General features: G+C 37.4%; 1 protein-coding gene across 1 annotated transcript in view; it reads right to left on the bottom strand.

The window, feature by feature from the left end:
- Positions 1–1,870: 1,870 nt before the first annotated feature.
- The window catches only part of BIRC6 (baculoviral IAP repeat containing 6), a 209,564-nt gene continuing 198,444 nt past the window's right edge, over positions 1,871–12,990 (bottom strand). Inside the window, exons 72-74 of the mRNA XM_052649517.1 lie at positions 11,125–11,313; positions 8,699–8,833; positions 1,871–2,936 (exon numbers count right to left, since the gene is read on the bottom strand). Coding sequence (XP_052505477.1) covers positions 2,757–2,936; positions 8,699–8,833; positions 11,125–11,313 — 504 coding nt within the window. The 3' untranslated portion in view covers positions 1,871–2,756. The remainder of the gene's footprint in view (positions 2,937–8,698; positions 8,834–11,124; positions 11,314–12,990) is intronic.

The following is a 12,990-nucleotide window of genomic DNA, read 5'->3' as shown; positions in this document are numbered from 1 at the left end:
ACCCTGTGTCTGCTGACATCTGCTCCAGCCTTTTCCAAGGCCTCCCCATTTACCCTTCTCCTCAGCCTGAAAAAATCCTGAAGTTATCCTCATCCCAAAAAATACCTATTTCCCCCAGTTCTGTCACTTGTTGCTTTCTCTCCATCCCTTCATTGTCCTCAATGATGACTACCACCTGGACTCTACTGTAGGCTCCCAACTAACTTCCTTGCCATCCAACAGCTGGCAGAATGATCTTGAAACATGATCCAACCCGGCCACTCCTCTAATTAAGGTTACCAGACAGCCCTCCATCACCAACGGGATGTCAAAGCTCCTTAACAGGACAAACAAGTTCTTCCGTGACCCAATCCCTCCTATCTTTCCCACACCACAGCCCAAGACCACCCATTTAACAATTCCAACTTTGCCTCTTAAAATCCAATAGCATCAAACATGCTGCCATTAACTCAACATCTCCTTTTGCTCCCTTGTGTCTGGAATAACTTATGCCTGGCTAACTTATTTATCCTCATTCTTTAAGACTTAGGGTATCTTTTTTAGGAAGCACTTCACGATCAAATCATGAACGTTTTATCTGAGGTTAAGTGTCCCTCCTCTGTGCTCCTAATAGTATCCTGTCAATAAGAGTATCAGAGAACTTACCATTCTTCATTGACATTATGATTTCACGTTTGTCATTTAATCCTCGAGTGCAGGAACCTACAAAGTGAATGCTCAAACATGTGTTGGCAGAAAGTCTAGATTCCAGTTGGAACCAAAATAGACTAAAGTCTCCAATTCAGATGTTAGGCCTTGGGTTTTACAAAAACATGAATTGGAACTTATAGTACTGACACTGTTTGCTTTTATAAAGCTTTCTGAGGACTAATGGAGTGAAGTGGGGAAAATTACCCTACTTGATTGGGCCTTCCTTGTGGCTCACCTGGTAAAGAAGTCACCTGTGATGTGGGAGACGTGGGTTCAATCCCAGGGTTGGGAAGATCCCCTGGAGAAGAGAATGGCTACCCGCTCCAGTATTCTTGCCTGGAGAATTCCATGGAGAGGAACTTGGTAGGTTATAATCCATGGGGTCGCAAAGAGTCAGACCCAACTGAGCAACTTTCACTTATTTACTTACTTATTTTAATGATCAAAAATAAACTCCAAAATTGGAGGTAAACAAATACTTAGATAGAAGCTTTTATTATCTGTCCCTGACAGGACCGTAACAGACACCCCCCCCCCCCCAAAAAAAAAAAAAAGGCCTAGAGGATTGATGACTGTCCTTTTATCACTTATCACTGATAATTTTATTCTGAGATATAAGCTAGCATGTCTGCAGGTAACATTTAAATGACTCTTCTTTCTCGTAAACTAACTTGATGACTCTTCTTCTCATAAACTAACTCGATTCTGTCATGCTTGGTGTAACTCACTAGACCTAAAGCTAGGTGTTTTGGAAACTCTGATTTCCTGGTCACACACTTCATTCACTTTACGGAGCTCTGGCGCTTGTTGTGAGAGTATCACGATCCCTACTTTTCCTGTTCCTTCACAGATGAACTCACTGTTCAGGATACAGCTTCTCCTCCTGGTCAGCTCCAGATTCAGGGTTTTCACAGGCCAGTTTTTTTGTATAGACACCGTCAAGAATCATTTTAGGTTTTCCTTTGTGATAACTGGTCTAAAAAGAAATATATATATATATATATATATATATATATCCTTTCCTTTCCCATGAGTAGCTCTTGAAAATGTCCAATTCCTTGTAGAAATAGTATTTCACACCATCGCAAACTGTTTTAGAAACAAGACATACTAATACACCTAAGTCTTTATTTATTTGGCTCTAGGAAGAATTTGCATGAAAATGAGCCTATATGGCAAGTACAGCACCAGAGAGGTCCATCCTCTCTGCTCTACAGAGCCTCAGTGTTTCATACATACATGTGATGTTAGTAATAAAATCAGATAGTCCAGGAAGACAGGAGCCCTTTAAGGAAAATTCAGTTCAGAGCGACTTTTCAAATTGACCATTCTTTTTCATAGACTTAAATTCAAATAACAGATACATTCACAGGCCCAAATATTGGCATATAATAAAATCATGTTCATTTATTTTTCTGCATCTTAGAATTTTAGAAAGCATAAAATTAAATACGTTGAATGTAATAAATTCATCCATACAAGTGCAAGTCTTCAGCTATAATGCATTTTATGGCAGATTTATCATTTAAAAAATGTACCAGTAAATCAAAAAAGAGGGGGTATGTCCATTTAACTTTTATTGAAGTGTATGGAGGAGGTCTTCAGAAATCAAATATGAGCATGAAGATATGGCCAAACATAAAATCTATCAAATTCAGTGAAAAGTTGCTGACTTTAAATAGTAGTTGTAAGAATGACCAATATATATTCTTTGTTAACAACCCTTCACTCTACAGTAAAAAAAAAGAAAACAAACATTCAGTAAACATTCTTTCCTAAGGTAGTTTCCCTTATATAATCAGTGATTTCTCCATTTCTTTGTATACACAAATTTGTTGAACATACCAATCAGTGGTTCTCACAATTGAAAAATAAAAGCACACAAAAGTTTACACTCTTGTACAGGTAAATAAAAGATCACCTTGAATTAAACTGGATCTCCTTAAGGGTGTAGTATAGTTTCAGTTTCATTACCTATTACATAATTAGTTTCTTACATACAAATATTGACATATTTGGCTTGTGCTTCAAAGCCTTTGTGTCTATGATGTCCAAGTCAACGCAGCTCATAATTTGAAGTCACTGGGGAGTTCTTTACTGCTGCTAGGTTTGACCTGATCATGCATTAGAGTCTCCTCAGCACCAGCTATGGCACTGCACATCTCCGAGGAATCATCGGCATCAGGGTCCAAGCCTTCAGGACAGGGAAGTTTGAGCAGCTCTTCTCGGAGCTGAGCAGTGTGACGCTGTGCAGGGGTGAAGGAGTGATGTTAGAATTGCAAACGCTAGGATTAGCACAACATCACTGAAGGGAGGAAACGAGTTTAAAACAAATCCAAAGAATTGGGTCTACCAATATTTATTGTGGATCTTCCTTAAGCTAACTACTCTAACAGGCAAGTGAACAAAACTGGCACAAATCTCTATCTCAAAATATCTGATGTTGCTGATAAGCCCTGAGTACCTGAGTAGCATGACCACAGACTCTACCAATGCCCCAACTTCCGTAAAAGAAACTGCATTATTAATGGCTTAGAGGACACCAGTCATTTGCAATATATAGTTTTAAGTTAAAGAGAATATCTTGACTTGTAATACACGCTGCCTCTGACTTAAAAATTTTTGAGAAAAGCAGTCTATAAATTAAAATAAACCCACTGCTATTTTAATAAATGAAAACAGTATTTCTCAGGTACTAGGCCTTATACAGAACACTTGAAATGTTTCATACTCATTATCTCATACCATGCTTGGAATACACCTTAGAAATAATTTCATCATCAGAATTTCTGAAAATGTAAACAAATGAAAAAAGAAGATCTAGAGAGAGTACCTAACTCTGTATTACCTATACTGCCATTTTCATGGTCAACAAAAGAGTGCGAAATGCAGTACTTGGATGCAAACTCAAAAACGACAGAATGATCTCTGTTCGTCTCCAAGGCAAACCATTCAATATCATAGTAATCCAAGTCTATGCCCCAACCAGTAACGATGAAGAAGCTGAAGTTAAACGGTTCTATGAAGACCTACAAGACCTTTTAGAACTAACACCCCAAAAAAATGTCCTTTTCATTCTAGGGGACTGGAATGCAAAAGTAGGAAGTCAAGAAACACCTGGAGTAACAGGCAAATTTGGCCTTGGAATGCAGAATGAAGCAGGGTAAAGACTAATAGAGTTTTGCCAAGAAAATGCACTGGTCATAGCAAACACCCTCTTCCAACAACACAAGAGAAGACTCTACACATGGACATCACCAGATGGTCAACACTGAAATCAGAATGATTATATTCTTTGCAGCAAAAGATGGAGAAGCTCTATACAGTCAACAAAAACAAGACCAGGAGCTGACTGTGGCTCAGATCAGGAACTCCTTATTGCCAAATTCAGACTTAAATTGAAGAAAGTAGGGAAAACCACTGGACCATTCAGGTATGACCTAAATCAAATCCCTTATGATTATACAGTGGAAGTGAGAAATAGACTTAAGGGACTAGATCTGATAGAGTGCCTGATGGAACTATGGACTGAGGTTCGTGACATTGTACAGGAGACAGGGATCAAGACCATCCCCATGGAAAAGAAATGCAAAAAAGCAAAATGGCTGTCTGGAGAGGCCTTACAAATAACTGTGAAAAGAAGAGAGGCAAAAAGCCAAGGAGAAAAGGAAAGATATAAGCATCTGAATGCAGAGTTCCAAAGAATAGCAAGGAGATAAGAAAGCCTTCTTCAGTGATCAATGCAAAGAAATAGAGGAAAAGAACAGAATGGGAAAGACTAGAGATCTCTTCAAGAAAATTAGAGATACCAAGGGAACACTTCATGCAAAGATGGGCTCGATAAAGGACAGAAACAGTAGGGACCTGACAGAAACAGTAGGGACCTAACAGAAGCAGAAGATATTAAGAAGAGGTGGCAAGAATACATGGAAGAAAGGTACAAAAAAGATCTTCATGACCCAGATAGTCATGATGATGTGATCACTAATCTAGAGCCAGATATCTTGGAATGTGAAGTCAAGTGGGCCTTAGAAAGCACCACTACGAACAAAGCTAGTGGAGGTGATAAAATTCCAGTTAAGCTGTTTCAAATCCTGAAAGATGATGCTGTGAAAGTGCTGCACTCAATATGCCAGCACATTTGGAAAACTCAGCAGTGGCCACAGGACTGGAAAAGGTCAGTTTTCATTCCAATTCCAAAGAGAGGCAATGCCAAAGAATGCTCAAACTACCGTACAATTACACTCATCTCACATGCTAGTAAAGTAATGCTCAAAATTCTCCAAGCCAGGCTTCAGCAATATGTGAACTGTGAACTCCATGATGTTCAAGCTAGTTTTAGAAAAGGCAGAGGAACCAGAGATCAAATTGCCAACATCCGTTGGATCATGGAAAAAGCAAGAGAGTTCCAGAAGAACATCTATTTCTGCTTTATTGACTATGCCAAAGCCTTTGACTGTGTGGATCACAATAAACTGGAAAATTCTGAGAGAGATGGGAATACCAGACCACCTGACCTGCCTCTTGAGAAATCTGTATGCAGGTCAGGAAGCAACAATTAGAACTGGACATGGAACAACAGACTGGTTCCAAGTAGGAAAAGGAGTATGTCAAGGCTGTTTGTCACCCTGCTTATTTAACTTATATGCAGAGTACATCATGAGAAATGCTGGACTGGAAGAAACACAAGCTGGAATCAAGATTGCCGGGAGAAATATCAATAACCTCAGATATGCAGATGACATCACCCTTATGGCAGAAAGAGGAGCTAAAAAGCCTCTTGATGAAAGTGAAATAGGAGAGTGAAAAAGTTGGCTTAAAGCTCAACATTCAGAAAACGAAGATCATGGCATCCGGTTCCATCACTCCATGGGAAATCGATGGGGAAACAGTGGAAACAGTGTCAGACTTTATTTTTTGGGCTCCAAAATCACTGCAGATGGTGACTGTGGCCATGAAATTAAAAGACGCTTACTCCTTGGAAGGAAAGTTATGACCAACCTAGATAGTATATTCAAAAGCTGAGACATTACTTTGCCGACTAAGGTCCGTCTAGTCAAGGCTATGGTTTTTCCTGTGGTCATGTATGGATGTGAGAGTTGGACTGTGAAGAAGGCTGAGCACCAAAGAATTGATGCTTTTGAACTGTGGTGTTGGAGAAGACTCTTGAGAGTCCCTTGGACTGCAAGGAGATCCAACCAGTCCATTCTGAAGGAGAGCAGCCCTGGGATTTCTTTGGAAAGAATGATGCTAAAGCTGAAACTCCAGTACTTTGGCCACCTCATGCGAAGAGCTGACTCATTGGAAAAGACTCTGATGCTGGGAGGGATTGGGGGCAGGAGGAGAAGGGGACGACCGAGGATGAGATGGCTGGATGGCATCACCGACTCGATGGAAGTGAGTCTGAGTGAACTCCGGGAGATGGTGATTGACAGGGAGGCCTGGCGTGCTGCGATTCATGGGGTCGCAAAGAGTCGGACACGACTGAGTGACTGAACTGAACTGATAGACATGTCAACAGAGTGGTTGGTTGTTTATAAGCATTAAACTTCAGTTTATAACTTTCTAGTGGGAGACAAAGGATCTCAAATCTCACACTAAGGACTTTGAAAATTAGGAATGTCAATAGCTGACGCTGGAAATTAACCAACATTCATAAAACAAGGCAGTGTGTTCAACAGTAATAATGTAAAAAGCAATGAGTAAAATAAGGAAGATAGAGCTGGACAGAGACCGACTATACAATGCATTTTCTCTAAGGGACTTGAGCATCTGTAGATCTTGGTATTTGCAGGGGATCTTGGAACTAATTCCCTGTGGATACGGAGGACCAACTACATGATCTTTGACTTAAAAGAGCCTACATTTTGGTTGGAAGTTTACATAAATAAGCAAGATAAGACAACTATACATTTGCAGCCATTTGTAAGGCTTCAAAGTACATTTACATAATGGCAACTGAAAATTTTTCTAGCCCCAATTTCCCTTCTACCATGAACAATAGGAGAAAACACTAACTAAAGAAAAAACAAAATTGACAATTATGGAGGCCCAGTTAAGGTGGGAATACTATGCCTTTATTGTGAAATTAAACAGAACAGCTGCGTACTTTTCTCAATTAGCATTCAGCAGCAAAAGTATATCTCAGATGATAAAAATGTAGGTTGATTCAGAACTAGAGATTTTTAGATCAGGATGACACAGAAAAAAAAGACAAAGAAAATCTGAGATAAAAGCAAGATACCAACTGAAGCAACAAAGCCAAAGATGCTGGAATTTAGCCATTGAGTTTTTGTGTCAGGGAAAGACATATCTAAACACACTTGGGAAGATGTCGATCTGGTTATGTACTATAGAAAAAACTGTAAGGGTGGGACTGAGAGGAGAGGAAGACTGAGCTATGAGCACTGAAGAGGAAAATGAGGAGAGAAATTCCTGCATGAAGGCAGCACTGACAGGACCCAGCACTGAACAGATAGGTTTACTAGATGAAGGGGGATATAAATATCATCTGAAGATTTTAAGACAGAGAAAAGTGTTTAAAAGTAAGTAAATACAGGAAGTCAGAAAGACAGGATACCCAAGTAGTATGCCAGTAATATAATTCTGAGAATGCTAAGAGCAGACAACTTCTACAAGCTTGCACTAGGAGAAACAAGCGGAAGGACAGCCCACTGATGAAAAGTACAGGGGAAAACACAAACATTAGATCAGTGTTACGAGTGTTTTTAATAGGCAGGTACGGTGTTACAAGAGACTGTACTGAAATCACCCAATTTAAAAGTCAAGGCAGGTTCCATGAAACAAAATTTAAGATGAAAACTGAATGGAAGTGAGCCAGCACAGCAGGTGAAAAGCAACATCTGTAAAGGCCTCAAGGGGGGATGAGGTCTGTAGACAGGAAGCCAGGGTCACTGGCTTTGAGAACAAGAGTTGGTAACTTTCACAGAATGGAAATTCAACTGCAAAATGCTCTTTGGTGAGAGGGTCATTTAAAAACAGAGGCAAACGTGTTAACAGCTCTAGTTTGGTAGTAAAAAGGCAAAAACATTTTTATAAATGGGGCAAGATAAAACTATCTTAGGAAGATGCAGATGTTGAGAAGAAACAGTTTTCTTTTTAAAGGTTTTTATATCAAATGGAAAATCTCAAACATACACAGAAGTAGGCAGAATAAAACTCCCATGAGTCTACTTCAACACTTATCAACTCATGGCTAGTTTTCCTTCATCTATATTCTCACCACTTTTCTCATTTTATTTTGAAGCAAGCCTCAGATATCACATGGTTTTACATTCATAAATATTTCTGTGTGTAACCAGAAAAAACAGGAATATTTTAAAAATTCACCAATAAAAAACTAATAAACCCTTATCATCATCATCATCATCTAATCATTTTAAGTGAAGACACTTTTGAAGTTAGAAGGAAAGGAGCCAGTAGAGATAACTGTAATCAACGGAGGATAAAAGGAACAGAGGCGAGCAGATATCCCAAGGCAGGGAAGAAAGAGTGGCTGTTGAAGCTATGAAGCTATGATTCCCACAAAAAAGAAAAAAATTCACTCACTCCCAAACCATCATGTTCTACATTTCCATTCTGTGAACACCCAAGTTGGAAACCACAGCTCACTTCCTCCCAAACAGGTTTCTATCACAGACACTAACTACGACACCAACCAGCTGTCAGGGGCTCTACGGTCTCCCTCACTACTCCAAGTAACAAAATCCTGCAAAGTAAGAGGGACAGAGGAACACAGTGCACAGTGTCTCCCCATCGTCTCCATACAACTCCACGGAGCTCTGCTGGCTCACTTCCTATACTCACTTTTAATTTTAGGAACTGTCAATTCACTGTCAAAAGGAATGTATCTTTTCTGTAGACTTTTGGGGTGCCTCTGAACTTAATACATTTACTGTTTCTTGCTAATGGTCATAGTTCTGTCAGGGAACACACATCTCTTCTTTTAAAGCCACCAGCAAGGCTTCTGTGAGGGAGGGTTACTCACCTTGAGAGCTGCTGCATGGTGAGACATGGTCCTGCCAACCCGCTTATCACTGCTGTACTGCTGGATGTCAGCAATCCATTCCTCACACTGGGCCATGATCTCAACTCTTTTCAAGTAAAAGTGTTTATGTATAACCTTAAGAGTAAACCACGCCAGAGGACAAAAGGTGATCAGGTCAGAATTTAAAAGACAACATATGTGGCATTACAAAGAAATAAAATTTAAAAGATATGGCAATGTTTTTTTTTTTTGGTCTCCAGAGAACTCAGTGTGGTGAACTGTACATTATTATTAATAACAGGGAAGAATCAGGATTATGGCATCAGATGATGTGTGTTGAAACAGCCAGGTTCTAGAGCAAAAAATAATGTCCTATTCCACTCAGACATTTCATTAGTTAATCTTACCCAGAGAACGTTAAGATATCTAGAACACAACAGGATCAGAAGTAAATGTAAATAAATGAATAACTAGGACAAAAAGTACTGAAAACAGAAAAACTGTCAATTTCTGTCTTTCAAAGAGAACTCAAACAACATCTGGATGGGTAAAGAGCTGCTAAATCATTGGTATTTGCATAAAAATCAGAACCTCACTCTAAAACAGGCACTATTAATTTTGTCTTCTGGTTAACTTATGAACAAGATTTTATTTTATGAAGCTCATCTCCATGTGATAGATATACTTTACATTTCAGTTTTTTAAACTTCTCTCTTTGGAAAACTGAGCAAAATTTCTGTGTATATAGCAAAAGTATGTTTTTGACAAATTCTAACTAGAAAACAGGTCACTCGGGAATTACTATTCTGTACTGTGAGTGAGCTACTTACTACACTTGTAGTAGTAATGAGCTTGTCTCCCCTAAGAAAAGACAATACTTGCAACGGAAAAGTCATTAGGAAAGCCTGGGAATGGATGTAAAACACCAATAAGTTCTTGAGTTTAATGCATACAAGGATACAAAATGAGTAAGAAACAACCTAACATGAAGAGCCACGATAAGCACAGAACAAGATTCAGTGAATAGACTGAATGTGGTACGTGAGTAAAAGAACGAAGCCACAAGTGGCTACAGTCTGGGGTTTAAATGGTGCTTTTGCTGAAAGATGAAAGGGAGAATCAAAGTGCAGTTTTACAGTGTTTAGGTTTGAGGTGGTTATTATATACTCTAGTAGACCTGTCAAGTAGTTTATATATCTGGATACATTATTTGAATCTTAAGGACACTGAGAAATTAGTTTATGATACAAACAGGAAGGAGGAATGTTAAGTTCTTCATGGGCAGGAAATGAGTTTCATTTTTCCTTGAGTTCAGAGTACCTTAGTGCAATACCTAGATACTGGTTGCAAAATGAGTTGCTTAATGTAAGTAACCCAAGTTTGAAAAGGGACAGAACACTATGCTTAAGAGCATAAAGAAATGCATGTTTGTATTTCCTATATTAGGAAAAGTAATAATTATCCACAGCCTTGAATACAAGCCTTTAAAAAATAAAATACCCAACTTTGTCATTCAAAGTGCAAATTCATTTAGTAATAAAAAAAGGAAGAAACGTTTTTTACACTCCTTCAATAGATTCAATGATGCCACTTGTTAACTTTGTATATATAGCTACATAGTAATAATACAATATTTGCTTAACAAAATTAATGATCAATTTAAAAATATTACAGGATCTTTAAAGATTTTAAATATCTTTAAAGATATTAAAGATCAATTTTCTGTCAGGTAAATATGCCAGTTTTTCCTCTAAAGTATCATGGTTTCTAGTACAATTGAAGAACAAAAATGTTTCATGACAAAGTTATAGTGTTAAGATATGATAAAGTAATCTGATATGACAAGTGAAAAATAAAATCATATTTTAGGCAGACTAAAGAGAGGTAACTAAGCCCAGGAAAAGAGCCACACTTCAGGATGTGGTAGAATAAAAGCATGTCACAGTATCAAGACAGATTTCAGAAAGTAATCCAACTTTTTCCTAAAGAAAATAAACTATCTTTTTCTTCAATGCTGACTCACAGATATGAATATAAGCACAAAGTTTCTATCTGCAAGATAACTAGATAAGTATCTCGCTGCTGCTGCTGTTCAGCTGCTAAGTCATGTTCAACTCTTTGCCACGCCATGGATGGTAGCCCATCAGGCTTCTCTGTCCATGGGATTTCCCAGGCAAGAATATAGGAATGGGTTGCCATCTCCTTTTCCAAGAAAAATATCTTAACCTCTAACTGTCCAAAAACATAGTCAGATGTCTTTTAGGAAATAATGGTTTAAAAATTCATCTGTACTATACTACTACTGATTTTTAATGATTAAAGACAATTACAGCACAGATACTCTAAATATAAATGCAAGCATAATACTAATAAACTATATTCTATAGTGCTTTAAAAAAGTATTTCATTAATTTTATTAAACATACTTCTTTAAAACATGGTGAAGGGTTTCTGATTTGTTCTAGCATTGCCCACTTAACCGTTGCTTGTCGAATGTTTCCGTCATATTCTCGAGAACTCTGTGTGCCACTGGGAGTGCCTCTAGACCGTTCATATCCTGGTTCATTAAAATAAGGCTCCGCTACTAATATAAGGGACTGAACAGACACCAACACCTGACAAACAAAGAAACAAAAAACAGTTACGACAGGACATTTCTACTACCAGTGAATTAATACCTTGCTCCATCAACGAGGAGTGCCTTTGAGTAAGTGCTTCCACATAATTTTATCACCATAAAGTCGATGTTAATAACTGACACTGAAGTACTTTATTAAAGCAAAGGTACAGCAGAATCTTATATAATGTTTATGTATCATGTGTTTTACATTCCTGAATCCTTGAAAAAGAAAAATAGGCTTGAAGATCCTATTTCCTAAAACTACTGAAAAAACACTTGCTTATAAACATCTCCTATCAATTTAGACATCATTTTGCTCAAATTGTCCTTAAAGAGCATGACGCTAACAATGTACTCTTAACAACACTCACTCGTAAGGAAAACTACATGAGGCAGTCTCTACTTCAATTCCAAGGAAAATTGACTTTCACAGTATCACAAAAATCTTACTAGACCCTTCACTGGCAAGATGATATGTTTCTAAGACCACCTCTGATCCCCTACTTATACACCAGGTTTGTTTTTCTAGATATAATCAATACTGAGAGGTCATTCTTATTAATATAGTACTGCTTGCTAATATATAACTAGCTAATATGAAATCTTTGAAGGCAGGAAAATATTAGCTACAATCTGCCCACTTCATAAATTAAAAAGGATTAAAAACATTTTCATTAGGAAAGATGATTAAGCAAAGTCAAGGATATGCACCTTAGAAAAGGGATAGATTTTCTTAAAAACTGTTAAAAATTGGAAACCTGAACCTGAAATATATGACCTATGAATAAATAAGGTGAAATATGACCTCAGGTAACCATATTATTGAGGTCAAGGTCAACTACAGGCAAAAATTTAATGTGTATTAATTTCAAGGCAAAGATCTCATAATTTTTAAACTTACTGAAACTAAATATATTACTGAAGGAAAGTGATTTCCCTTGGCTATATACTTCCCCTCAACTCAAGTCTGATACTTCTGAAATAATCTTCCAGGGGATATTTATTATTTCCTTTCCTCTTCCCTTTTAAATAACCTTCCTCTTATATAAGTAGGGTATATCCTCATTTTCTACAAAAGCAGAGAAAGAAATTTTGTAACAAAAGATTCAGTTACTTACTTAACCTCACATTCTTTGAGGCAAAATATGGTTTTATAAACTCAGGCAGCTGGGGATTCAAACAATTTATAAACTACTTCAGATTCATACCACATTTGGTTTTTTAAAACAGCTAAACTAATAAAGGAAATGAAAAAATAGATGTTTTGTGTATAGAACAAAGAAAACTAGAGATATAAAACTAGAGATATAAATTTGAGTATAACATTTTCTGCTAAAAAACTGAATTATAACATTTGCATTTTATAACACATTAGCAGAGATCAAAATTTCTGGAATTAAATTCAAAGAGTAATTGATAACATGTGGTCTTTTATGCTAGATTATAGCATAATCTACTTTTAATGGGCATCTTCTATTCATGTTTTTTAACATATATCTTTTAGGAGATTACATAAATGCTGCTTCATTTTTCTTCAGTGAACCAAGCTATTTAGGAGTCAAAATATTCATTTTTTGGAATTTCTGGGGTCTTGAATTATCTGACAGATTTACTCATTTTATTTCACAGCACACTTTACTGTAGCCCAAAAAACACTCCCATGAAAAACCAG

The sequence above is a fragment of the Budorcas taxicolor genome, chromosome 11 (assembly GCF_023091745.1).
Source record: "Budorcas taxicolor isolate Tak-1 chromosome 11, Takin1.1, whole genome shotgun sequence".
Classification (NCBI taxonomy): Eukaryota; Metazoa; Chordata; class Mammalia; order Artiodactyla; family Bovidae; genus Budorcas; species Budorcas taxicolor.
This window is presented reverse-complemented; position numbering and strand designations above follow the sequence as displayed.